Source organism: Paramisgurnus dabryanus, chromosome 6 (assembly GCF_030506205.2).
Source record: "Paramisgurnus dabryanus chromosome 6, PD_genome_1.1, whole genome shotgun sequence".
Classification (NCBI taxonomy): Eukaryota; Metazoa; Chordata; class Actinopteri; order Cypriniformes; family Cobitidae; genus Paramisgurnus; species Paramisgurnus dabryanus.
The window spans coordinates 22,356,151-22,383,478 of NC_133342.1; the positions used below are offsets into that span (position 1 = coordinate 22,356,151).

Genomic DNA, 27,328 nt, shown 5'->3' on the forward strand with positions numbered 1-27,328 from the left:
CACCCAAAGCTGAAAATCAAGGCTAGAATATCAATGAAATGATAGTTGACGGTGTTAAGGATTTTCAAAAGCCTGTGCAACATACAGAATGGCTGATGAACTGTTCTGTCAGAGACAAATTTAGACCAGCATACAGATCAAAATCTAAGTCATGCCCCTTATGTCTTTTCAAGGCCGTCTGTCCATTTGAATATACACCGAACTGTATTTATTCCTTTGCAAACACAGTTTACGATCTACCAGGCCCTACTGGAAAATAGTCTTTGTGTCAGAAACGTTTCATAGTGTTTAACACATACATGTAAACATACTGTAAACTGTGATTGACGTTGTTTGAAAGCCAAAAATGTGGTAGCTTGAGAGATTATGTAACTATGTCAACAAGATCCGCTGGCTGTAAAGTAAATTAGATACGTCTATGAGGTCATCATGAACATGCCATTGATTACCACGTGGGTGAAAGGGTCTGATCACCTATCAACTGACCTGTCATCAGTGCACCAGCCACCAAAATCAGGACTTATCTGAAGCCCACAGCAGACATCATGGAATGTCTGGATTTAAGAGATCTCTTCACCGTAGCCCATTTTATAAAGACCAGATGTGACCATGGCCTGAAAGCTGGTACAGAAAAGATTAAGAATTACGTTTTTTTTGAGGTGGAGATTCTGGATCCCAAGAGCAAGGCGCAACTCTGCTACCTGGATAAGGTGAGTTAAAGTTTCTGGCTTAAAATTTGTGACTACCCAGTCAGTTTTTGCATGAAATCATCTTATATAATGTAAAGAACATTGTGTGAAAATGTAACCTTGATATCTTTAATATCAACTAAGTAAGGCCATTGAAATCTATGCGAGTCAAATTAAAATTTGATGCTCATGATCTCATAATTAGATTATGCGACTTTAACCTGGATTTCACAGATAGGGTTACTTGTAATCATAACTGAAGCCAGGCTCAAAGGACAGTGTATTTTGGAGGGATTATTATGGGTGTTAGTCTGAAAACATTTTTTTTAATCTTTGTTAGGTGGAACCCAACGCCACCATTGCGGAGATTAAAACACTATTGCACAAGATTTGTAAGTGGTTTTATTATCATTGTCCTATAAGAGATTTTGCATTGTCTTCTCATTCATATTCACATGTCATTGTTGAAATACCTGCAGACCCCAAGTTTTATCCATCAAGACAAGCACTGAAGCTGCATCCTGGTAATCATGTTTTGTTTATATTCTATGTATTGTAAAGATTATAGGAAAGTTAGTAAATGCATTAAATGGACCTTTAAAGATAATGGTAACACATACAAAAAGTAAAACATTGAAGTCTATTACAGTAGTAAGATGCTCTTGCAAACTGAGATCCACTACAGCTATGGCCCATATGGGTGTGCTAATTTCCGGTCAGAATATCAGGCATCATTTTATACTAGACAAAGCAGTAATATTGAGCAGTGGGGCTGGTGACTGCTCTTCCGAGGGGTGTAAATTCAAAATATGTGTTCGGAGTGTCGTGTGTTGCTCCTGTTTTCAAAATATGTGTTTGTTGCGTCATGTAAACCATGTGCATCAAGTGTTTTATCAAAAAAATGACGAACCGTACACATGATGGGCTACATAGATGTTGTGACGAACTTCACATCGAGCGCCCTCGAAAAGAAGTCACCGTCCGGCACTGTTATTTAGCAGTAGTAATAGACAAAACTGCAAATTGTCTGTCTTTAAAGGTGCATTTATATAATGATTATATACAGTATTATGTTTTAATGACTTCTCAGAGGGAGAAGCCCTCAGTGATGACGACGTGTTGGAAGATCTACCAGTTGGTACAACGGCAACAATGTTCTTTCAAGATCTCGGCCCACAGATAGGGTGGACTATGGTAAAGCAATTCATACATCATTTACAGTTTTCAGATGTTTAAGTTGTGTGAGTTAATATGGTTTTTTAACTATAAGAGGCTTTTTTGTTGGTGGCCAATTGTAGGTGTTTCTGGCCGAGTGTCTCGGTCCACTTTTCATTTATTTGCTGTTCTACTATCGGCTTCCGTACATCTACAGTCAAGAGTACGACTACACACGAAGTCCATTCAAAGTTGTCAAGTGAGTTTAATGTCACGGAAAGTTGTGTTATAGTCACGAAAAATGTTATTAATTTATTTGTGTTCGTGGCACAAAATTCAGCTTTTTTCAAGGCTTACTTGAATTTCTATAAATAGACTTTTTATTTTATGTATTGTTTTCTCATTGTTTTTCCTGTTTTCTTACCATTGTAGCTTGGGGTTGGGGTTCGAATCACTTTCTGTTACATTTTTAGACATCCTAACCCAAACTCCAGGCGAGAATAGTTTTAAAAGCAGAAGAAAAACGTGTAAAAACCAATACATAAAAGTACATCCTAACCCAAACCCCAAATCTAACCCCAAGCGACAATGATTTTAAAAAATGAGTAAACAATACATAAAATGACACAAAAAGAAAGTCGTGCCATGGACACGAGAAACTAATTTATACAAATTTGTGCACATTCGCATGAAAAAAGCAGAATTTCGTGCCATGGACACAAATAAATTAATACAATTTTGCGTGACTATAACACGACTTTCTGTGAGATCTTGTTGCGAAAAACACTTTTTTTATTTACTTTGATAAACAAAATATTTAATGCATTCAACAAATTTGAAGTTGTAGCGTTGTGTGATGCTTGTATTCTAAAATGTAGCATTTGGTTTACATTTGTCTCTGCTGTTACAGACTAGCCTGCTGGTGCCACACTCTCCATTACATTAAGAGACTTGTGGAAACTATTTTCATCCATCGCTTTTCAGACGGGACTTTACCTTTACGCACTATCATGCAGGTATGTTCATTTCAGAATCTATTCATTTTTCTATTTTGTGTATTTTAATATGCTTTTATTAAGATGAACAACATGCACTATGGTTTCATAATATTTTCTATCTGGGGACATAAAAAATATTTCTGAAGTGTTTATGAGCACAAGTTCTCTGCTGTCACTATGCTAAGTATGGTGGTGGTTGGGGGGGCTGTTTGGCTACTTGCCATTAAGTTTCCTCTGGCTGTTGTACTGTATAATATTCCCAAGGAGATCATTTACCCCTTAGAAAACATATGGTTTAGCCATATGGTGGAGTCATATATACTGCCTGCACATGTGAATGTGATAATATACTGTAATGGTTTATGCTAAACATGCAAATGACTTCAAATTACTAAAAGAGGTTTGGCAGAGTGTTGAAAAGTTGACCTTTTACCGTTAAAGGGACACTCCACTTTAAAAAAAAAATAAAAATAATAAGCTCATTTTCCAGCTCCCCTAGAGTTAAACATTTGATTTTTACTGTTTTGGAATCCATTCAGCTGATTTTTGGGTCTGGCGCTACCACTTTTAGCATAGCTTAGCATAATCCATTGAATCTGATTAGACCTTTAGCATCGTTGTAGGAACTATACTCTCATTCTGGCATAATAATCAAGGACTTTGCTGCTGTAACATGGCTGCAGAAGGCGCAATGATATTACGCATTGCCCGAAAATAGTCCCATTGGCAACTTTCAATAGCATGGGACTATTTTTGGCCACTGCGTAATATTATTGCGCCTCATGCAGCTATGTTACAGCAGCAAAGTCCTTGATTATTACACCGGAATGAGAGTATAGAAAATCGCAACTTTTATTTTTTGTCGGTCTTTGTACACAATGTAACTACAGAAGAGTCAAGTTTTAAATAGGAAAAATATCCAAACCCTTTGAGACTAATGGTCTAATCAGATTTAATAAATTATGCTAAGCTATGCTAACATAGTACCGCCAGACCCGGAGATCAGCTGAATGTATTCCAAAAGGGTAAAAATCTAATGTTTAAATCTAGGGGAGCTGGAAAATAAGCATATTTTTTTAAAAAAGTGGAGTGTCCCTTTAAAGAGCTAAAAGACATAGGTAAGATATGGATAGTGTAGGTTTTTTTATTAAAGTTTTTTTTACCTTCCTTCACCTTTAGATCTGTCTATACTACTGGGGGTTTGCCGCATGGCAGGCCTATTATATAAACCATCCGCTCTACACCCCACCATGTAAGTGCTCATTATTTTGAACAATACAGAGAATCTGATTGGTTTGTGTTCTTTTTTTAACAACTGATTGTTCTGTCAGTCTATGGGAGACTTCAGATCTATTCTGCACTGACAATGTTTTTGGTACGTATGTCAAAATCTCCTTAGCAATAAGATAACTTACTGTAGTATTTAATAATTCTTTATCTTTTTGTTCCTGTTCATTTTGAATAGATCTGCGAGTGTGGAAACTTCTCCGTTCACCTGATTCTGAATCGAATAAGCTGTAATGGTGAGTGCATGTGGGAATTATCAGACAATGAACCCCAGCAATCGTGATTAATTTCCATTTTTAGGAACAAGGCATCATTTTTGAAAGGCTTTGTTTCATTGACAAAGGAATGTGGAATGGGCTTGTGATATGAAACTATATCTCTATTAAATTAAAACCTGGCTCAAAAGTGTTCGCCTGAAAGCTAAATTGTTGATTCTTCTAAAACAGTTTCTAAATACAGTAGATATTTAATTTACAGCATACCTTTACATTTATCTTACACATTGACAGGATCCAGACCTACAGAGATCCCTTATCCCACAAAGAATCCCCTAACTTGGCTGTTTTTCTTCGTATCCTGCCCAAACTACACATATGAGGTTTGTCAGTTTTAAAAATTAACCTGTTTCGTGTAAAAACAATGATATGTTTAACATTTGGGTATACAGCTGGGGTTATGTGAACACCTCTAGAGAGATTTATCTCAACATGTGGAAAGCTTTTGGAAGATGCTAAAAAGAGTCTTGAGGAATGTTTTGGCTGTTTTGTCTCTAATAACACAAAGTCAACTTGCACTTTTTTTCCAGGTTGGATCGTGGCTCTGCTTCACAGTCATGACACAATGTGTTCCAGGTACATAGCGTTCAATCACAAACAGGAAAATATTTTACAAATGTTCTGCTTCATATCAATAATCAGGTTTTTTTTCAAATCTCCACAGTTGGAGTTTTCACATTTTTGGGTTTCGTTCAGATGACTATATGGGCTCGAGCAAAGCATAAAACTTATGTCCAGCAGTTTGAAGACTATCCTATACTGAGATCAGCCATCATTCCACTGTTCCTTTAGATCTCCACAACATAGGATCAACATGCACTTTAGCCACTGGATGCCTCACCGCCTGCTGATTTTTCAGACACTACTTCAATATTTATTTTGTGTGATGTACGCTCTGATGTGCCAAATGTAATAATAAATAATTACAGTCTCAAATGATTTTAGACATTTTTCCAAACTATGGTGAATGCTTTCAAAACAATAACTAATCTGAACATCATGTCATTTTACTAAACTCATTTTTCTTGACTTCATACAGATTACAGAGATAATTGTTTTGAATAGCATAAATACATTTTTGCATTTATGGCTATATAAGAGTTCAGATGCAAAACGATCTGACATGAAAAGATCTGACTTTCTAAATTAAAATGTTTTCTAAATTAATTTTTTTATCAGGTTCTTATGTTTAGATTCAGTAATTTCACTTGGCAATAAAAAGGTTTAAAGTCACTAACTGAAATTACGTATTTTCTCGAATGTCACTTCATTTTTAGTCATTTCATTGGTAACAAATTTGACTTTTAGTCATTTCATTGGTAACAAATTTGACTATCTACTGCTGCAAATCCACCTTTTTGACAAAAACATTCACTTCTAAATAAAATCCACTTCTTCTTTGGACAAGACATAGCAAACAGTTGCAAAATCTCTAACAATGCAACTAGAAACATTGTAAATGATGAAAGTCAACTGAAGCACACATTAGGGCAGTGGTTCCCAAACTTTTTCAGCGTGTGGCCCCCCTTGTGTACGATGCATTCCTTCATGGCCCCCTACAAAGAAAATTTGTGACAAAAAACTGTTCTAAAACTCAACATTTTAATAAAAAAACATTAAATTATACAAAAAAGTAGTGCTTTTGGTTAGTCGCCTTATTATTTTAGGTTTAATTACACAGAATTCATGATAAATTAATGCATTTCATAAAATGTCATAAAACTGGGGCCCCCTGGCACCATTCGTTTGAAAACCACTGCATTGGGGGACGCTGTGATGTATGTGGCTGCCACTGGCTTGTATCTATGCACTCACAAGGGACCCAAGTTTAAATGTGACCCACGGTTGCCTCAAATTTGTCTTCTGTGCTTCTGTGCCGGGATTTGCTAAAAACTCATTGTGGCGTTAAATTAGTTCTGGTAACAAACCGGTATTTCATTTGAACATTTGATTGTTTCGATGTCAGTATTGGCTTTAAAGTGTTGGCTAAATAGAATGTGATACTTCATTATTGAGTGAAATTAAACAGTTTTGTTATGTTGTTATTTAAATCTATTGAATGGCTGTGCTAATTGTTTTAGAGCATTAACCTTTGTTCTGAGATATTTATAGAAAAACTGGCATGAAGAGAAGTGAGAAATAGTTTTGTGCAGAATACTGAAGGTCTGGGAACCATGGTCGCTTTCAATGACCAAGGATGGCACAAGAGTCATATGACTGACACGTAAAGCAGCCAATCATGTTTTGATGTGAACTCCATGCTTCACTCCCATTAGTAGTCGAAAGTCAGTCATCATTTACATAAAGTTTAAGGTTTTTCAACTTTATCACTGATGCTTTTGTTGCCGGAAATCACCAGCCCTCCACTAAAATGAATCGTGCCACTTTGTCGCTGTGTGTCCCTCACAGTTACACAGCAAAATTTAGGAAAGCTAATACAAACAATGGCTACTTGGTGACTTCTAAATTAAGGTTTGTAATAAGTCAAGATACAAATCTTGCAATGTTAAACATATGCTTGACATGAGATGGTCTGAGGTGTTATGATTGTGAAGATTGTTAGATCATCAAGTTAAACAACGCATGCAATGGTACAATGTATTATGGTTTATAAATGCAGATTTATTTTTGTATTCCATTACCATACATAAAAAAACATCTGCATGCTTGTGTAGTAGAAAATCAGATTTTTACATTTATCTTCTTCTCTCAGGAAAGCAACTGTCAAATGCTTAAAAAGTTACACTGCTTTAACTGCTGCAAAAAAGACTCTCTTTAAAATCTGGCATGAACCGTTGATCCCCGCAGTTAAAGGGATAGTTCACCAAAAAATGAAAATTCTGTCATCATTTACTCACTCTCATGTTGTTACAAACCTGCATACATTTCTTTGTTTTGATGAACACAAAGAAAGATATTTTGAGAAATGTTTGTAACCAAGCCCTTCGTGGACCCCATTCACCTCCATAGTAGGAAAAAAGAATACTATGGAAGTAAATGGGGTCCACAAAAGGTTTGGTTACAAACATTTCTCAAAATATCTTCCTTTGTGTTCATCAGAACAAAGAAATTTATAAAGGTTTGTAACAACATGAGGGTGAGTAAATGATGACAGAATTTTCTGTTTTGGGTGAACTATCCCTTTAAAGTTTGGCTTATAGAATTTAAAAATATTGCATTGCTAGAATGCTCCACAGCAAGAATTAATAAAGCAAAGTCTCCCCTTTCCTTTATTTAATTATTTATTTACTTTTTATTTTTAACAAACCGTGGTGTATTTTGGTATATCTGTTTAATCACTGTTATGCAATAATGGAAAATAATAAAAAATAGATTACACAAAAATTTTTTTTTTTTAAAGTCAATGTTTTCAAAACATAGTTTAAATAATTAAATATCTTAAATAATTAAAATTTCTTTTCACTTACAACAATGTGTTTTCAGTCATTTTAAATTTTATTTAAGTTATAACACAGCATGTATTTAGTCTATAAGGTGACTTTAGAATTGAAGGCCTGTCCATTTAAATGAACAGTATGTAAGAAATGTATATCGATTAATCATAAAATAGCCCTGATATGTCACTAGACATTAAGAAATAATTTTCATTTCAAATACTTATATCACTGACAACAGTGGTATGGCCAGGATATTGTCATTTAAAAAGTGGAGTTGCAGCCCTCAACTGATGTTTATGTTATCATTTTGTGTATTGGCCACCAGTTGTGTGATTGCAATACCAGTTTTGGCCACAATCCTACATACTGTTCCTTTAACACTCTAAAAATGCTGGGTCAAAAAGGGACAAACCCAGCTGTTGGGTTAAATTAATCCAGAAAATTTGTATAATCTGGCCCAACGGTGGATTAAAATACCCTAAAATTTTGGGTTTATAACCAACCACCATAGGTTAAATTACAACCCAAATTATAACCCAGCATTTGTTAGAATGTATTATTTGTTATACTAAGGTCTGAGTCTTTCTGGACAAGTGTGAAGGTTTTGGTTAATGTCAAGTTGTCATAAAGACATCTCAAACAATATCATCTTTGTATTAAAATGACATAATTGAACAAATGACACTTAATAACAGCTTTCATAAATGTGCATTAATTATTCTTCATGTCATGACACGTGTCATGCCATGATAATGAAGGTGTCATGTCAGTCTTATGAACACCTTTTTAAGTAAAGTGTTACCAAAAAAGGTACATAAAAAACTGATATGATACACTATATTTACTGAAATATAAAAATTTAAGTTTACAAAAATCTCAAAGCAACCATGCTTTTGTGTCCCAAAATGTTTATTTTTAAAAACTTATCAATATTAATGCAACTATATTGTTTAATCTACTCTGTTAATGGCATCTTATTTTTAGCAAAGAATAAAAAATAGGTAGAGAATTGTCTTTGGTTCTGTTATGTGGAGTATCATTTCATGCAATATGTTACATGGGCTGCCGGACAAGGGTTAAAAAATGTGAAATATTATTAAAATATCTGTGTTATTGTTGAACCGAATGAAATGCAGTCTATGTATAAATTCTTATATACAAGGCTTTAAGGAGCTTTATAAACAAAACAGCATAATATTTTTTAGCTTATTTTATCTGCTTTTGGTCACAACTTTACGTAGCGGTGAGATCTTTTTATCACGCTTTAACCCTGATGCTCTGGGCTGAGAGGGGGAACTGTCATCCTCTCCTGACTGCTGCTTGGCAAAATTCACAAACACCTATAAGACAACACAAAACAGTGGTTGGTCCTGTCAGTATCTGCTAATCCCAGGTAAAAATAAAGTATCCTTGAATGTACTAAAAATTGTACTTAAATACCTGCAAGTACATTAGTTCATTGTTATTTTTGTGCTAAATAAAAGTTATACACTACAAATATACTAATTAATAGTATAGTTCTACTTTAGTAGTACTTCAATGCACTTATAATACATACTTAATTTTAGTGTATTTTAGAGTACACGAAGATGTTTTAAAGTTTATCTTAAGAATTCAAAATTATTGTGTGAAAATAGTACATTTACTGCACTTAAAAAAGTGTATTTTAGTGCACTTTTTTCAACTGGGTCCTGAGATATGACATGGTGTTAGGTCTTATTTCAAAGTTTTACATTACCTGGTCTAGTGTTGTCTGTGACACCGAATAGTCTTCAATATTCAGCCTCTCTTTATTGGCCAACACTAGCTGGAAGACTCGTGCCAGCGAAGCAGCGGCGATCTCATATTGTAACGTGTTGTAGTGTTTCTCCCGCTGTATACATCCTGGAAAGCTGCTTTCCATGAAGGACTCAGCGGGGAGCAGGTCTGGAGACAGGCCTGGTTTTGAAGCTTTAATCTTCATCGTGACCACATAACCACCCCCAAACCTGTCCACAAGCACAGCCGAAAATGTAAAACAGTTTAAGTTTTACGGTAAGCAATTAAGGGGCAGTGGTAATACTGCATGATGATTACATCCGTGATTTATGATTGAATCTACCAGAGATTAATTACTTGTATTTCAGGTGCTGGATTGTTCCCAGACATTTAAATGTGCCATTGACCATGATGGCCAAACGGGTGCAAAGGGCCTCACACTCTTCCATGCTGTAAATGCAGAAAGTTATTTAGGGAAAATTTAAGCAAGGCTTTTAAGTAATTGTACAGTGGACCCTCCAAATATATATTTCATAGGTTTTAAATCATACTAAATAAACTTGAGACCACTGACCAACAACAAAAATGTCTCGGAAACTTGATCTTGCCTGTGAGATGTCAAAACGACTGCCCTTCCATCACGAATGATACTCAGAATGGCGGTCCACAGGAACCGGCGAGAGTGAGGGTCCATTCCTGTAGTTGGCTCATCCTGTTTATTCACATACAATAGGTGAATTAGACCAATGGATGTTTTCTTATTTGAACGCCACTAAAAAAAGAATGAAGATGAATACGCATACCAGTAGCACCAGAGGAGGACAGCCAATCATGGCAATAGCAGTAGACAGCTTCCTCCTGTTGCCACCACTGTAGGTACCAGCACATCGGCCTGCATATTCAGAAAGACCCAGCTTCTGAATGGCCCACTCCGCCACCTACAGAAAACATACAATCATTTATAAATATTAACTGAATCATACCAAATCTGCATGATTTTTATTTAATCTATGAAACGCAAACGGAAATGTAAGAATAAAGGACATGGTGACCAGTAGCTGTCAAGCTTCAAAATTGAAATTGAGACTCGATGTATTGAAATGTCTGAGAGTCTGCTAACATCTTCTTTTATGTTTCTCAGAAGAAAGAAAAAAAGTGAGTATAGGGGTAAATGATACTCACTCTGCCGATCTCAGACTCAGGGATACCGCGGAGGCGAGCATACAGATACAGGTGCTCCCTCCCCGTCAGCAGCTCATCTAAGGCATCAAACTGAGGGCAGTAGCCCATGTTCTGATGCACATCCAGGATGTTGGTAAGAATACTGCGGAAAACCACTGTTCATTTTTAGTGTCTGAACCCAACATTAAGAGGTGAATTAAAGGAAAACACCACCGTTTTTCAATATTTTACTATGTTCTTACCTCAACTTTAGACAAAGCTTCACTTCGGCCTTAGCGTGCAGTAACATCTCATTTTTATTCACTTAAAAAATCACAACGTTTTATTTTGTGCCACCATACCTACTTGTGTAACTACTCGTGTAACAGTCTTTAAATAGGGAAAACATGGAAGTGTTTGGTGGCTTCTAAATTAATCCCTGTTTGGATCCTAAGGAATGAATGGGGCTAGGCTAAATGCTAACACATTCACTACGCACTGTACAAAGATTAAGTGCACGCATTGAAAAAAACAGGTATTTATTTATTTGTCTAAGTTGAGGTAAGAACATAGTAAAATATTGAAAAACGGTGGTGTTTTCCTTTAAAGGAACAGTATGTAAGAAATGTATATCAATTAATCATTAAATGGCCCTGAAATGTCACTAGACATTAAGAAATCATTTTAATTTAAAATACTTACAGTATTGTTCAAAATAATAGCAGTACAATGTGACTAACCAGAATAATCAAGGTTTTTAGTATATTTTTTATTGCTACGTGGCAAACAAGTTACCAGTAGGTTCAGTAGATTCTCAGAAAACAAACAAGACCCAGCATTCATGATATGCACGCTCTTAAGGCTGTGCAATTGGGCAATTAGTTGAAAGGGGTGTGTTCAAAAAAATAGCAGTGTCTACCTTTGACTGTACAAACTCAAAACTATTTTGTACAAACATTTTTTTTTCTGGGATTTAGCAATCCTGTGAATCACTAAACTAATATTTAGTTGTATGACCACAGTTTTTTAAAACTGCTTGACATCTGTGTGGCATGGAGTCAACCAACTTGTGGCACCTCTCAGCTGTTATTCCACTCCATGATTCATTCACATTTCTTGGTTTTGCTTCAGAAACAGCATTTTTTATATCACCCCACAAGTTCTCAATTGGATTAAGGTCTGGAGATTGGGCTGGCCACTCCATAACATTAATTTTGTTGGTTTGGAACCAAGACTTTGCCCGTTTACTAGTGTGTTTTGGGTCATTGTCTTGTTGAAACAACCATTTCAAGGGCATGTCCTCTTCAGCATAGGGCAACATGACCTCTTCAAGTATTTTAACATATGCAAACTGATCCATGATCCCTGGTATGCAATAAATAGGCCCAACACCATAGTAGGAGAAACATGCCCATATCATGATGCTTGCACCTCCACGCTTCACTGTGTACTGTGGCTTGAATTCAGAGTTTGGGGTCGTCTCACAAACTGCCTGTGGCCCTTGGACCCAAAAAGAACAATTTTACTCTCATCAGTCCACAAAATGTTCCTCCATTTCTCTTTAGGCCAGTTGATGTGTTCTTTGGCAAATTGTAACCTCTTCTGCACATGCCTTTTATTTAACAGAGGGACTTCTTGAAAATAGATTAGCTTCACACAGACGTCTTCTAACTGTCACAGTACTTACAGGTAACTCCAGACTGTCTTTGATCATCCTGGAGGTGATCATTGGCTGAGCCTTTGCCATTCTGGTTATTCTTCTATCCATTTTGATTGTTGTCTTCCGTTTTCTTCCACGTCTCTCTGGTTTTGCTCTCCATTTTAAGGCATTGGAGATCATTTTAGCTGAACAGCCTATCATTTTTTCACCTCTTTATAGGTTTTCCCCTCTCCAATCAACTTTTTAATCAAAGTATGCTGTTCTTCTGAACAATGTCTTGAACGACCCATTTTCCTCAGCTTTCAAATGCATGTTCAACAAGTGTTGGCTTCATCCTTAAATAGGGGCCACCTGATTCACACCTGTTTCTTCACAAAATTGATGACCTCAGTGATTGAATGCCACACTGCTATTTTTTTGAACACACCCCTTTCAACTAATTCAACTAATTGCCCAATTGCACAGCCTTAAGAGCGTGCATATCATGAATGCTGGGTCTCATTTGTTTTCTGAGAATCTACTGAACCTACTGGTAACTTGTTTGCCACGTAGCAATAAAAAATATACTAAAAACCTTGATTATTCTGGTTAGTCACATTGTACTGCTATTATTTTGAACAAGACTGTATATCACTGACAACAGCAGTCCGGCCAGGATATTGTTATTTAAAAAGTGGAGTTGCAGTCCTCAACTGATGTTTATGTTGTCGTTTGGTATATTGGCCACCAGCTGTGTGATTGCAGTACCAGTTTTAGCCACACATTTTGTGATTGCAATACCAGTTTTGGCCACAATCCTACATACTGTTCCTTTAACTGTACTGTATGTACTGAGTCAGCGTTCATTTGCACATGATGTAGTTTTAGCATTTTATTCACTAAACAAAACACCTTTGTGGATAATAATAGCACAATGTTACACACAAACAGCTTTGTCTAAAGTTTAATTTATAAGGCACAATATATAATAAAAAATACAAGTGAAGAGTTTCGTTGCAAAACGAGATAACTCCGTTTTTAATATTTTTGTCAAAACATGTTTATTATTATGTTATTATTTTGTTTTATCGTGCTACTGCTACTTAGCTGTATTTGTTAAGTTATGAAGGTTTAAATGAAAACAAACCAAGTTATCTAGTTTTGCAACAAAACTCTTCAAATACTTTTACCCTGGTTATACTGTGTTGCAGGTTTTTTAGTAAATATCAGAAAATATTATATTTTAGGCCAAATGTTTTGTGAATTCTACCCTAAAAAATTTTTTTTTTATTGTATCAACATGATTGTTTTTAATGGTGACTGTGTTTTTATTTATAATTGTCTAGTATTTACTTTATCTAGTGAATTTGTACATTACCTGTATCCAGCTACTGATGCTTCCCCTGAAGTCACATCTGAGTCTCCAGTCAGCATTTTAAAGGTTGTGGTTTTACCTGCACCATTCACACCAAGCAGCCCAAAGCACTACAAAAAACATTTGCTGACTGTTACATAAGAGCAATAAGTTTATTAACATCAAGTTTTAAAAAATAGAAAAAGAAAGATAAAGTTTTTTCATTATACCTCTCCTGCAGGAACTCCCACAGAGATTCTGCTCACAGCTTGCCTTTTTCTGCCCCTGTACGTCTATGAGGAGACAGCAGACCTTAGTATCCAATGCTTAAACGATGCTTAAAAAGCTCAATTTTACTCTGAATTGGCTAAGATTTTCCAAGTTGTGTAAACATTAGTTCACTATTAGTACTATCAGTACAGTTTTACTAAGCCACTCACTTTTGACAAGTCTCGGATCAGAAGAATGTCATTCTTGTTTCCCCCTTTGTTAATCCTCTCTCTTTCCTGAGCTACATCAGCATCTTCATCTTTAACGGGACCTCTCACACTGTCAGACACCCTAATGACAAAGGTAAAGTTGGTATGTAATAATAAATCTTTTTTAATATTGGATACAAATATAAAAAGTGTGAGCTTAATATCTTCAGGATATTAATGTCTTCTTTTTCCTTACCAGTAATTAAGGAAAAATTTGTACTGGATGAGCAGATTAAGGATGAAGTACACAAAACCCTCCACAGCCATGCAGACACAGTTCTTCCCTAAAAAGTCCCATTTGAATGGATCCACTGCAAACTCCTCCCCTGTGCCAAAACAGAGATCCAAAAAGTAAGGGAAGTTGCCATCATAAACCTTATCAGACAGGTTAATAAATATTAGGTGATAACATTTGGTGAGTAGTGTCACATGCAGATATACAAATCAAATAATTCTACCATTCTGAAAGACTTTAGTCTCTACTGATAAGTACGGTAACACTTTACTTGAAGGGGTGTTCATAAGACTGACATGACACCTTCATTATCATCACATGACACGTGTCATGATCATGAATGAGATTTTATGCACGTTTATGACAACTGTCATTAAGTATCATTCGTAATTATGTCTTTTTAATGCAAAGATGACATTCTTTGAGAAGTCTTTGTTATGACAACTTGACATTAACCAATACATCCTAACTAGTCATGACAACTTGACATTACAAAGACAACATAACTGACCACTTTTTACCACTGATACAAATTGAAATTGTCATTAAGTGTAAATACTCTCATATAGTTTTATAACAGTGTCATGAATATTTTTCTTGACCTACAGTGGAACAAATATAATCTGTCATTAAAATGTCATTAAGTGTAAAAGCCATTTATTATACTTAAGTCTTTTGCATTTTGTTAAGGTATTTAAAATTATTTGAGAGAGTATTTAAAACATTAAAACTCATTGACATTTTAATGACAAGTTCAATTTGTACCACTGAAGTTGAGGTCAAGAAAAATATTCATGATCCTGTTATGAAACTATATGACATAGTATTAACACTTAATGACATTTTATGTTTGATCATTATTCTGCTATGTCATGTTTATGACAGATTTATGACAGGTTATGATGTATTGGTTTATGTCAAGTTGTCATAACAAAGACATCTCAAACAATGTCATCTTTGCATTAACAAATGACACTTAATGACAGTTGTCATAAACGTGCATAAAATCTCCTTCATGTTCATGACACATGTCATGTCATGATTATAAAGGTGTCATGTCAGTCTTATGCACACCCCTTCAAGTAAAGTGTTACAAAAAATACTACTGAAGCTATTTTACAAATAAAAGTCACTTTTACAGACACTTATTTTTTTGTACACTAATAAAAAATGACATCAAAACGCTCTTGAATCCTATACTATAATCAAACCCAATGTGGATTTTAGCTTGGTGGTTTGTAAGACACTCATGCAAAAAAATCAAACATTTAAAACCAATTCTGTCTTTGAAAAAAGTCTTTAACACAGAAAATTACTTAAGGCTCATATTATGCTAAATCCACTTTTACAAGGTGTTTAGACATAAATGTGTGTTGGCAGTGTGTGAACACAACAACACTTTAATAAAAAAAATCCACCCATTAAACCAAAAGTTTTGTTTCTTTTGCTTATGTGACACCACACTGATAAATTCCCACCCACGGCCACTGACTGACTGGTTAATTTTACCCAAAAGCTTTTCTTATTGTGTACTGTAGCGTCAATGCGGCTAAGGAAGTGTGTGCAATAGCTCATTTGCATTTAAAGATACACATATATAAACAGTGTTTTGCGCTCCTACCCAAATATCTATATTGGACATGGTATAACAAATGATCTGTGGGGTATTTTGAGCTTTTGTACATTCTAGGCACACCTGAGACTTATCACATCTTGTAAAAATGGGCACAATATGTGCCCTTTAATGCAAATTGATGTCTGTTATCTGATCCTGCAGACTTCATAAGCTTACCAAACCTAGCATAGACATCAGTCACAGCCTGATTCATAGCCATATCAATGAGTCCTCGACCGAGACAGAAGTGAGGAAAGATCAGCAACACTTTCTTCAGCACCGCATTAAACATCAGCAAAGACTGTAAAGTTGTGAGGAAAAAAGCTAATTATAATACAAGGTAGACATGGATTTCAAGCAAAAATCGTTTTTTTTTTTTGTGTAACTTTAAGGCTTTATTAAGCAACAAATTGTGTATGAAAATTGCGAAAGTGTGTGAACTTTACCCTATTATTCTCAAAGAGCTCTAAGATGAAAGTGATGGCACTGCTGTTGATACCGATGAAGAGATTAATGCAGGAGAGAGACACGTATGCCGTGCTGGGAATTCTGAAGATGTAAGACATGGGGTACATCATGGGCGTCACTGACCACCTGCATACAACACAGAAAGAAATCACTGTTGTGATCAACTGTTCATTTTTTTTTTATTAATCATAAACCTTAGAGAACATAAAAACCTGACCCATAGAGAAACAGCAGTGTGATAAGCGCTGGGAGATTGGTGGGTGATGTGTAGCATTTCTTATCAAAACCCACAAAAATACCCACAACCATCGCCGTGCTGGCAGAGTAGTTTATCTGGCATAAACAAATGCAAAAGATACGAGCCATCTAACAGCAGTTCAAAAACATTAAACAAATTAAAATGACTGAATTTCGCATTCCTGCTGATGAATCTCACCATGTCCCAGAAAAAGTTGGCAACCCAGTAGACCAGAGGACTGACTCCACTAACAAACTGCAGATGTTTGGCCTTGGTGGCACGTTCCTGAATGAGGTAGAGGACAAAGCTTGCTGGAATGAAAGACATGGCAAAGATGACGCAGATGGCAACCACTGCATCCACTGATGTGGTCAGACTGTGGAAGAACAAAATATGTTTTATTACATAGTTTCAAAATTCACCTCTTCCTGAACTTAGACGAAATGGTATAATTTGGATAGCATGAGCTCGGCAAAAAGTACATAATTATTCATTTATTTTAAGTTTTATCCACACAACATGTCAATCAAACACGTAAATAAAAATTGTTATTGCAAAAACAAATTACATGATAAGTTATTATAATTACATATTAAAAAGACCTGAAGTTAATTCAGATTATTAATTATAAAATTATTACTGTAATTCTGTCAGCACCATGTAAATATTACTTAAAGTACTTTTTTAAGTTTATAATCAATTACGGCGCATTCACAAGGGGTCTAAACGTTAACGCTTAACGGAAGGCTTGTCTGAGGCGTGGCCAACAGCCAATCACAGGGGCCGCAGCACATGCTCAGGTCTTCCAAAAACGTAATTGGCTGGCTCTGCCTAGGTTATTTGCATAAGGCAATCTGATTGGCTGACGCTCGCGTTGCCGCTTGAAAAGTTGAGAAATGTTCAACTTCTGCCACGAGCAATGGCAGTGAACGGCGCCGACGGATCCACAATTCACTTTGCCAACGCTTGATGCCACCCATTAAAAGTGAATGGGAAGCGTCAATGCTTACGCGCCGTGTGAATGCGCCGTTATGCTGAATTAAAGAATCACTTTTGATTATACTGTAAGATATCTTAATATGACACTCACACAGTGACCTCTGAGAGCTGCTCTTTAGTGAGGTTAAGTGGGTGGTTGATGACAGTAATGCCATAATCTGATGGATTGACGTGAGGTGGCAGATAAGCTCGGAGAATAGCATTGTTAGCCACGTTCAGGAACGAGACCATGGCGTGCCAACCTTTGTTATTATACCACACCTGTTATGATAAAGAGCACAAAAAGTCCTCAGTGGATAATTAAACATGGCACTATATGATGAAAATTTAAAATAATTGATTTACTGTTCAAACTTGAGTTAAAAGGTAATTTTCTCAGATGCCAGTTTGTTAACATTTTCATATCTTTACAATACAATAAAATTGGTTTTTGTGACCTACCTATAAAAAAGAAATCGTATTATTCACTTTTTTTACATAATGTAGGAAGATTAACCTACCTTAACATTGTACTCACTCTCCATGTAGCGCAAGAAAGTTCCTATTTCTTGCATGGCAAACTTTGAATAGCGACCCTAAGGATCAGAAATGATTTATTTGTGTGAGTATAGAGCAGAAAGTAATGTTATCAAATGCTTCATAATCACATGATTATTTAATCCGCGCAAACAGAATAACAAACCCCTGAAATATTCATCATACGTCCAAGTTGAGACAGAGCATTTTGGATCTCCTCAGGATCCACATCAAGAATTGGCAGTTGTCCACCAACAGAGAGTCCACCGTACCTGAGAAATAATACCAGAGATAATATGAAAATTTCTGGGAAAATTTGTAGCAAAAAAACTTCAATAATAAAGTGTTTATTAATTGTTTAAATTATTAAATTGTGAGTAATATTTCCACAGACAGACAATATCGGCAACCACAAGTGTAGGGGAAAGTTACTTTTAAAAGTAATGCATTACAATATTAAGTTACTCCCCAAAAGTAATTGTGTTACTTAGTTACTTTTCATGGAAAGTAATACTTACGTTACTTTTAAGTTACTTTTAAGTTACTTTTTCTTACTTGGCTGAGGCTTGATCTCTTTCAGGCCTTGCAGGTGTTTTTTATGACTGAGAAGTTGCATATTTTCATCAAAAAATGTCAAGCTCTGGCCTGCCATCTCCTTTTCTCACTCAAACTGTAACGGCTTAGATGCGCATGCAAAGAGTGCGTAATTCTACGTGTTTACGTTCAGTTTAATTCCGTACACAATTATTTTTAAATCTAATTAATTAAACTGAAAAGTAACTCACATTACTTTTTAAAAGAAGTAACTCAAATATTAATGTGTAGTTTTATAAAATAATGTGTTACTTTTTCTGGTTACTTCAGAAAAGTATTATTATACGTAATGCATGTTACTTGTAATGCGTTAACCCCAACACTGGCGACCACATCAACATACTAAATTACTAAACTTAATAAAGACACCAGAACTTTACCTTTGTTCATTTACCCAATATTTGCTCTTCAAACTGCACATGAGGAGAAACAGCAGTCATTACAAAACATTACAATAAAATATATAAATACCAACACATTATGGTTTCTTTATTAAGCTCACCTGCTCTTGATGAGACCTGGGTAAGTCTTCACCAAGTAGTCAGAAATATTTCTGTTTGTAAAGTCAAGCAAAATGTCTCCCGTCGGCTCTTTTCTCTACATAGACCAACACAAAATTATAACATTTCATGGTTCCTAGATCAGTTTAAATAATTGCTATTTAGAGATGTAAGGTCCAGGTGAGCTTCAGACCTGACGTGGTGGCAGTCCTCCAGCTCCAGCTGGACACACTGGTAACATGGTGAGCTTTGAATCGGTGCTGCACTCACAGGAAGGGGAGGGGTTTCTGGCCTGCCACTCTGGGCTTAATAAGATGTTGCTGACCTCAGGAAATACTGGAGGATCTTCCCAATCAGAGGATGTGTTTAAGCAGGTAAAAAGGTCCCTGTGCACACATATTCATTTACTGTATACATTATTCAAATAAATCCATACAAAAAGTGTGAAAGGTGCAAGATTACGATGACTAAAATTCACAATGCATTTCAAATGTACATTTTCATACCAGCAGTATTGTTATTCACTGGAAACTTAGCCTTGGAAAGATAATCTGGCAATTAAATTGTTCTTGTTTAATTAAGTTAAAAGTTACTGACTTAAACTCACTCCAAAGGCTGATTCACCATACAGCGAGTTCCCATGCCAGGTTCTTTCAGCAATGTCTGTATGAAGTATTTCATCTTAGGATGAGATGGCTGCTCATTACTGAGAAGCAAAAGAAGAGAGAATTTAATGGCTACTTAAAAAAACAGATTGTTTCATAATGCTGCAATAAGAGTTGTCACCTTATGAAAGTGAACTGTGCTCCATACATCCATGGAGAGAGGGTCAGGCTGGGATACTCTCCAAATGGTGGAACAATCATGGTGAAGATTAAAGCAATAAGTACAAAGCTGGATGGCAAAACAATCTGTAAAAAAGCAAAATGTAAGACATCATACATCCATTGTGCATCTTATAAAAAGCTTACAACAATCCTATTAACAAAAAATATGCATGTTTTATAGATTACCATCAAAGTGATCTGCATGCAACCTTACCTGAGCAAGGAAATCTTTATGGCTACGAGTGGCATGGTGAAATCTCTTTACTAGTAATGCATAGAACTGCTTGAGTGTCAGGCTAAATCCTTTAATCTGCCTGGATGCTCTTCCCGCACTGTTGTCACCTTCTGCAGGGTTTCCCACGCCATTGGCATCTACAAAACAAGACAGATAAGGTTAATCCTAATGGCTTCATGAAAAGCAAAAGTAAATGTTGTTTTGGATTGGATGGTTTGGTGCCTTGTCCCTAAATGGCACTCATTGATAGCTGACCAGCTCAGACTCCAAAACCAGCAAGCCCACATTAGCTGACCAGCTTAACCAGCAAACACCTACTGCTTTACTATAGCTTAACCAGGAGCCAATTTAACCAGTCCATAAGCACAGCTATTCAATCAATAAATCAGCACTAACCAGCAAATACCATCCTGGCCTAAGCAGGAATTTCAGCAGAGAGCAAAGCCGCTGCTGTGAAGAGATAGGTTACACTTTATTTTGATAGTCCACTTCGGATATTCTACTAACAAGACAAAACATTGCAACTACATGACAACTTACTCTCGCTAATTTAAACTACGTCGACTAACTCTTATTAGAATATTAGTAGACTGTAAGGGGTAGGGTTAAAGGAGTTAAAGGAAAACGCCACCGTTTTTCAATAATTTACTATGTTCTTACCTCAACTTAGACAAATTAATACATACCTATCTTTATTCAATCCGTGCACTTAATCTTTGCACAGCGTGTAATGAATGTGTTAGCATTTATCCTAGCCCTATTCATTCCTTAGGATCCAAACAGGGATGAATTTAGAAGCTACCAAACACTTCCATGTTTTCTCTATTTAAAAACTGTTACATGAGTAGTTAAGAAAGTATTGTGGCACAAAATAAAACGTGGCGATTTATTAAGCGGATAAAAAATGAGAGCTATATTGTATGGCAGAGAAGCACATAGTTTGCAACACTTCGACCTCGGTGCGCAGTAACATCATCACTACTCGTGTAACAGTCTTTAAATAGGGAAAACATGGAAGTGTTTGGTGGCTTCTAAATTCATACCTGTTTGGATCCTAAGGAATGAATGGGGCTAGGCTAAATGCTAACACATTCACGACACGCTGTGCAAAGATGAAGTGCGCGCATTGAAAAAAGAAAGGCATGTATTAATCCGTCTAAGTTGAGGTAAGAACATAGTAAAATATTGAAAAATTGTGTCGTTTCCCTTTAAGGTCAGTAGAATAATTTGACATGTACTTGAAAAGGTACTTATAATCTGCTGAATGTCAGTTAAGAGATTATCACAACAAGCAGACAGTCTACTGATACTCTAATGACTGGCAGTCAAGTAGTTGCAAATGTTCTTCTGGTTAGGAAATGTCTAAAAGTGGTCTATCGAAGTAAAAATGTTTTCCCTTTCATTAGTTTAGCAGCATGAGCATTAAGCAAAGCTGAGCTCTGAAATCTTAAATCACCTTCTTGGCCACCATCATTACTAGTGGCCACATTGTGTCTCAAGAAACCATTGCCATTTTTCCTCTGTTGTAGCATCCATTGCTCTGAGGGTGCAGGGGACCACACAGTCAAACAAAGAGTTACAAACAAGAGGTTTACGAAAAGTGTAGGGCTTTAAGAATAATAAACAGTAACTTTAAAGAACATTTAGCATCACCAGGATTTTTTTTAAATAAAGCAAGACAATCTATTATCTTATTTGATCTCAAAGTAGACTTCATTTGTGAGATCTAATAGTTTTAACCTAACAGTTTTTAAACAGTATTGACAGGATATGGTAAACACTATTTGTTACCCAATCTGTGAAAACCCAGCTAAAGTCATTTTTTGTGTGATTAACTGTTTTCCACATGAAATCACCCTACATAATGTAAAGAACTTTCGGTGAAAATACAACCTTGATATTTGTTTGGCATTTATGCATTTGGCAGATGCTTTTGTCCAAAGTGACTTGAGCTGCATTACAAGATGACATTTTATCAGTATGTGTTTTTGATAACGCAATGCTCTACAAGTTGAGCTACAGGAACACTATGGAGCGGTTTCCCGAACATGGTTTAGATTGTCCCGTTTTCCTGATCCCATTTTTCAAACTTTAGTTAGTGTGTAATGTTGCTATAATAGCATAAATAATACCTGCAAAATGATAAAGCTTAAAGTTCAATGCCAGGCAATATATTTTATTTACCAGAATTTCCCTTTAAAGCCTAACACACTAAACAAACTACAAAATCAGAACTCATTATGTATTTCTGAAGGAGGGACTTCATAGAACAAGGAAGACATCAACCCATTTTTAGGACAGTGAAAACAGCCGTATACAGATAAATAAATTGTGTGAAAAATGTTTTTTTTTTTTTACACGTGAAACATGAACACATGTCATATTGCGCACTATAAACACAATCAAAGCTTCAAAAACACAGAAAGAACAAGACCGTACTGAGTAAGGTCATGTCAAGATTGAAATCAATGTGAAATTGATTAAAAACAAACGTTGATTCTCCTAATCTTACAATTAGATTGCACTTTAGCCTGGATTTCACAGACAGGGTCACATACAGTACTGTATACTTAAATGCTGGCACTTATTTCCCATTTACAGCAACCTACTATTTATCACAATTATGATCGCCTAATCTTACTGTAGGTAATATAAATTTATTTACCTGGTGTGACAGAGTTGTTGGCTGCTTCTCCATCTGCTGTAACCTTCAAAAAAATCTAGATATACAATTTCTTATATCATTAGTGAGCACACGTTTTTTATATACAGCACAGATGACTGACAGATTCAAACTATAAACTACAACACATTATACAAAGATACCTTTTCTGTCACTAGGGTGGTAACCTTACCTGTAAATGTTCATTTTTGTACCTTTATGGATATACAACAAATTAAAATGTTGTACCTTTTGGGGTACGATATTAAACCATAAGGACCTTTTGTGTTCCTTAAAGAACAATTTTGTACCAGTTAAATTTTAGGGGTGACGTTGTTACTTTATAGGTACACAATAGGTCCTTAAGGTACAGTAATGTACCCAAAAATGTACAACCTCATATTATGTTTAGTATACCTGTTAAGGTACAAAACGGAATCTTTTAACCAACCCAGTAACAGAAAAGGTACAGTTTTGCACCTTTTTGTCTGACAGTGTACTGTATAACTAATACAGTATTAAATGTTGTCTAACCTCCTCGAGTGAGGTGTCAGATATTCCAAAGCTGCTGAGGCCCATGTCACCCAATGTTTCCTCCAGTTCTCTGAAGAGACTGGCGTAAGCACGATGCTTAAAACCTTTATTTGGCAGCAGGTAGGTCATCTCTTGGCCAATCACTTCAATTAGCTTTGCCTCGGGTACATGGTGATGAATCAGAGTAGTGATGCTCTCCACGTTCCCTGTGCAGAGAGATGGAAAAACTGATTACTTTTCAAAGAAACAAAACAAAGAGGCTGTTGTATTACTGGAGTTTTAATAGACTGACCATCCAGAATTCTCTCAGGCTGAACCGTCTGACTCTCCTCTTTATATTTGGTGCATGTGGAACATGCGCAGGAACATTCAGATGCACAGTCACACTCGTTCTGAAGGGCACAGTCATTTAAATCATTCTTAAATGTACATCAATAAAGCATGTTTAAAAAAAAAGAAACATTTGCCTGTATTTGTATTAGCCTTGTTTTAATTATTTTTAGAGTTTGCTACGGTGCTCACTGTTCAGTTGCTAAGATGTTCTCTATGGTTACGTGATGGTTGCTTGGGTGATTACTTAATGGCCTAAATCACCCAAGTCCTTAAAATTTACTGGTCCCTACACAGAGCTCAGGTTGTCTCAGTGCAAGATTTTTTTCTCATTTTCTACTATGCCAGGCAACATGATAAGTTAAAGTTTAGTGCCTAGGTTTAGGAGAATCCCAAAGCATAAGCAATAACACCTCTAGATCTCAATACTTCATTCTTAATAACAATAGTGAGCACGCACACTTATAAAAATTTATTGACTGAATGTAAGTCGCTTTTTTAGTTACTTGGCAACAGAAATCTCACCTCTTTCTTGCGCTGGTCTTTCATGCGACGCACCAGTGTGAGGTAAAATCCAACTCCAAAACAGTTCTTCAGGAAGAGAGGAGAACCACTGCAGTGCAGTTTACCTTTGGAAATGATAGCAACTCTGTCACTTAGCAGGTCTGCCTCGTCCATGTGATGCGTAGACAGTATTACTGTGCGTCCTGGGATAAAAACATAAGTAAAAAGTGATTGACAAAAAAGAGAGTCCCTTAGATTTGTATCTTCGTGAGCAATAACACTACACTGCAAAAATTACTTTCTTGTTTAGTCTTGTTTTCAGTAAAATATATAAAAATTCCTAAATCAAGATGTATTTTCTTAATGAACAAAATTACCCAAAAAATAGGTATGGTTTTTAGATTAAAAAATATAAGGGAATTTGTGCAGATACTGTAACAAGCAAAACAATACTATGGAAGCTTGTTTCCACCATTTTGTAAACAGTGTTGGGTGTAACACATTCAAGTAACTTGCATTACGTAATAATTTTACTTTTCTGAAGTAACGAGTAAAGTAACGCATTACTTTATAAATGTACACATTAATATTTGAGTTATTTTAAAAAAAAGTAATGCAAGTTACTTTTCAGTTTAATTAATTTGATTTAAAAAATAATGTACTGAATTAAACTGTACCTATACCACGGGCCTGTTGAATGCTTTATTCTGATGAGAAATATTCCATGGGTGTTGATTATTTTTTTGTAAACCACACACCTAACCTGTCAAATGTCTTAAAAATAGGCACCGGAACGATGTTTGTGGTAACCGTGGTATAAGAAGAACAATTGACTCTGGTCCTTTAAATTATAAGAAAATAATGCACACCCGCAGTGTTGGCACTCTGTGCGTCGCGGCTGAGTGGGAACAGTTAAGGTCCGATTTTTATGACGGAAATATGCAATTTCTGAATGCAGAACTTCTCTGTCATAAAAAAACACCTGCAAAGCCTGAAAGAGATCAAGCCTAAGCGAAGTAAGAAAAAGTAACACAAAAGTAACTTAAAAGTAACGTAAGCATTACTTTCAATGAGAAGTAACTAAGTAACGCAATTAGTTACTTTTTTGGGGAGTAACTTAATATTATAATGTATTACTTTCATAAGTAACTTTCCCCAACACTGGTTGTAAAAAATAATAAAATAAAATTGTGACTTTGTATCTCAGAATTTGCATCTTTGTATCTCAGAATCTCAGAAAGTCAGAAATCTGAGATACAAAGTCACAATTTTCTTATTTTTTACAACATGGCAGAAACAAGCTTCCATAATAAAGTTTTTAAGATAACAGTTTTTTTCCACCCCATTGGCAGTTTTTTTTTATTTATGAGTTTTTTGTCTAAAAACAAGATTTTTTTCTTAGGTAATTTTCCAGAAAATGCTTTTTGTTTAAGAATGTTTAAATATTTGTACTGAAAACAAGACTATAATAAAAATTAAAATACTAAGTAAGTTAAGATAAGAAATGCCTTTAATATTCTCTTTGGCCAAAAGATGGCGGTACCTGCACGGTACTTGAGCAGCAGGTCCCAGATGGAGCGTCTAGAGTAGGGGTCCACTCCTGAAGTTGGTTCATCCAGGATGACCACTTTAGAACCACCCACAAATGCCATAGCCACTGACAGTTTCCTCTGCATACCCCCTTAAAAGAGAGAGTCAAAGCTCAATTATATTTTACCTAACCAAACTGTTTTGCTGGTCTCTCACCCACATCATGGTAGTCTGGTTTGCTGGACCATCTTAAACATGCTAAGACCAACAATTCATCCTATTACATTAGGATGAACATCTTTACAAATAAGGGAACAGCAGTTTATGAGTATGTGAGTTACCTGGGAATTGAACACACAATCTTGCGTACTGCTAACGCAATGTTTTACCAATTGAGCTAAACGCAAGTTTATTTTATAAACCTTACACTCTATAAAATTTCCCACCAATAAGACCCACCAGAGAGGTTCTGAGCCTCCTCATCTCTTTTATGAGGCAATCCCAGGTCCGCCAACATGTTCTCGACCTCCCGCTCTGCTTCCCTAAGGCTTCGACCCTTCAGCATAGAGTAGAAGAGAATATGCTCCTCTACTGTCAGACTGAAAACATATATCACATATTTCATCAACATAAATTCACACAGCTATCATATTGCACAATGCATTGTAATACAGTGTAGAGAAATGGACTCACTGGTTAAAGAGGATGTTGTATTGTGGACACATGCCCAAAGATTGTCTTATGGTATCCATCTCTGTACGGATGTCTTTGCCATATATGTAAGCAGTTCCAGAGGTGGGCGGGAACAATCCAGTCAATATGGACCTAGTGTGACATATATCAAAGATGCAACCAACAGTAATTCAAACTAAATGGAGCAAAAAATGAAAGTTAAATTGAAAATAAAAAGACGCACAAGGTGGTGGTCTTCCCTGCCCCATTGTGGCCCAGGAAGGAAGTGATCTGGTCCTCGTAGAATTTCATATTGAGACAGTCGACTGCAGGTCTCAAGGAACTGGAAAACACTTTCACCAAATCCTGCACTGATACTCCTGTTACCAGCCCGTCTAGTTCTGACTCAAAGAAGGGATTCCCTGTGGGCAGAGGACCCATGCAGACACTGAATCAAACAAGCTAAATTAGGTTAAATACTTTCTATAGAAAGGATCTCTTGATATACACCGCAGGTCTCCTTACATCAGCGGTGGGCATTCCTGGTCCTGGAGGGCCACTGTCCTGCAAAGTTCAGCTCCAACCCTAATTAAACACACGTGAATATCATTTCCAAGTCATACTGAAGCCCTTGATTGTGATTTTCAGGTGGGTTTGATTAGGGTTGTAGCTAAAC

The 27,328-nt window shown here is 36.1% G+C and overlaps 2 protein-coding genes across 2 annotated transcripts in view; one reads left to right on the forward strand and one right to left on the reverse strand.

The window, feature by feature from the left end:
- Positions 1-487: 487 nt before the first annotated feature.
- tecrl2b (trans-2,3-enoyl-CoA reductase-like 2b) lies at positions 488-5,476 on the forward strand. Its single transcript, XM_065275383.1, has 12 exons — positions 488-710; positions 1,030-1,081; positions 1,169-1,213; positions 1,780-1,883; positions 1,988-2,103; positions 2,755-2,860; positions 4,022-4,094; positions 4,174-4,217; positions 4,308-4,365; positions 4,639-4,727; positions 4,935-4,980; positions 5,069-5,476. The coding sequence occupies exons 1-12, from the start codon at positions 546-548 to the stop codon at positions 5,194-5,196; spliced, it is 1,026 nt and encodes a 341-aa protein (XP_065131455.1). The 5' UTR covers positions 488-545; the 3' UTR covers positions 5,197-5,476.
- Positions 5,477-7,786: 2,310 nt separating this feature from the next.
- Positions 7,787-27,328, reverse strand: part of abca4b (ATP-binding cassette, sub-family A (ABC1), member 4b) — a 43,180-nt gene continuing 23,638 nt past the window's right edge. The window contains exons 19-50 of the mRNA XM_065276095.1: positions 26,897-27,074; positions 26,674-26,805; positions 26,440-26,579; positions 25,994-26,131; positions 24,472-24,653; positions 23,909-24,008; positions 23,617-23,822; positions 23,086-23,140; positions 21,877-21,960; positions 20,400-20,557; positions 20,145-20,269; positions 19,966-20,064; positions 19,552-19,744; positions 19,361-19,455; positions 19,239-19,271; positions 18,431-18,536; positions 18,249-18,323; positions 17,840-18,009; positions 16,948-17,125; positions 16,729-16,844; positions 16,490-16,637; positions 16,221-16,344; positions 14,390-14,519; positions 14,155-14,275; positions 13,945-14,007; positions 13,739-13,845; positions 10,743-10,884; positions 10,364-10,498; positions 10,169-10,272; positions 9,918-10,010; positions 9,541-9,790; positions 7,787-9,142 (exon numbers count right to left, since the gene is read on the reverse strand). Coding sequence (XP_065132167.1) covers positions 9,014-9,142; positions 9,541-9,790; positions 9,918-10,010; positions 10,169-10,272; positions 10,364-10,498; positions 10,743-10,884; positions 13,739-13,845; positions 13,945-14,007; positions 14,155-14,275; positions 14,390-14,519; positions 16,221-16,344; positions 16,490-16,637; positions 16,729-16,844; positions 16,948-17,125; positions 17,840-18,009; positions 18,249-18,323; positions 18,431-18,536; positions 19,239-19,271; positions 19,361-19,455; positions 19,552-19,744; positions 19,966-20,064; positions 20,145-20,269; positions 20,400-20,557; positions 21,877-21,960; positions 23,086-23,140; positions 23,617-23,822; positions 23,909-24,008; positions 24,472-24,653; positions 25,994-26,131; positions 26,440-26,579; positions 26,674-26,805; positions 26,897-27,074 — 4,109 coding nt within the window. The 3' untranslated portion in view covers positions 7,787-9,013. The remainder of the gene's footprint in view (positions 9,143-9,540; positions 9,791-9,917; positions 10,011-10,168; positions 10,273-10,363; positions 10,499-10,742; positions 10,885-13,738; positions 13,846-13,944; positions 14,008-14,154; positions 14,276-14,389; positions 14,520-16,220; positions 16,345-16,489; positions 16,638-16,728; positions 16,845-16,947; positions 17,126-17,839; positions 18,010-18,248; positions 18,324-18,430; positions 18,537-19,238; positions 19,272-19,360; positions 19,456-19,551; positions 19,745-19,965; positions 20,065-20,144; positions 20,270-20,399; positions 20,558-21,876; positions 21,961-23,085; positions 23,141-23,616; positions 23,823-23,908; positions 24,009-24,471; positions 24,654-25,993; positions 26,132-26,439; positions 26,580-26,673; positions 26,806-26,896; positions 27,075-27,328) is intronic.

What these genes read in the sequence shown, in the direction of transcription:
- tecrl2b (XM_065275383.1), top strand. Translation starts at nt 546, where the DNA reads ATGGAATGTCTGGATTTAAGAGATCTCTTCACCGTAGCCCATTTTATA. An exon ending in AGCACTGAAGCTGCATCCTG is followed by an intron (nt 1,214 to 1,779) that starts GTAATCATGTTT and finishes ATGACTTCTCAG; the next exon opens with AGGGAGAAGCCCTCAGTGAT. An exon ending in GAATCGAATAAGCTGTAATG is followed by an intron (nt 4,366 to 4,638) that starts GTGAGTGCATGT and finishes ACACATTGACAG; the next exon opens with GATCCAGACCTACAGAGATC.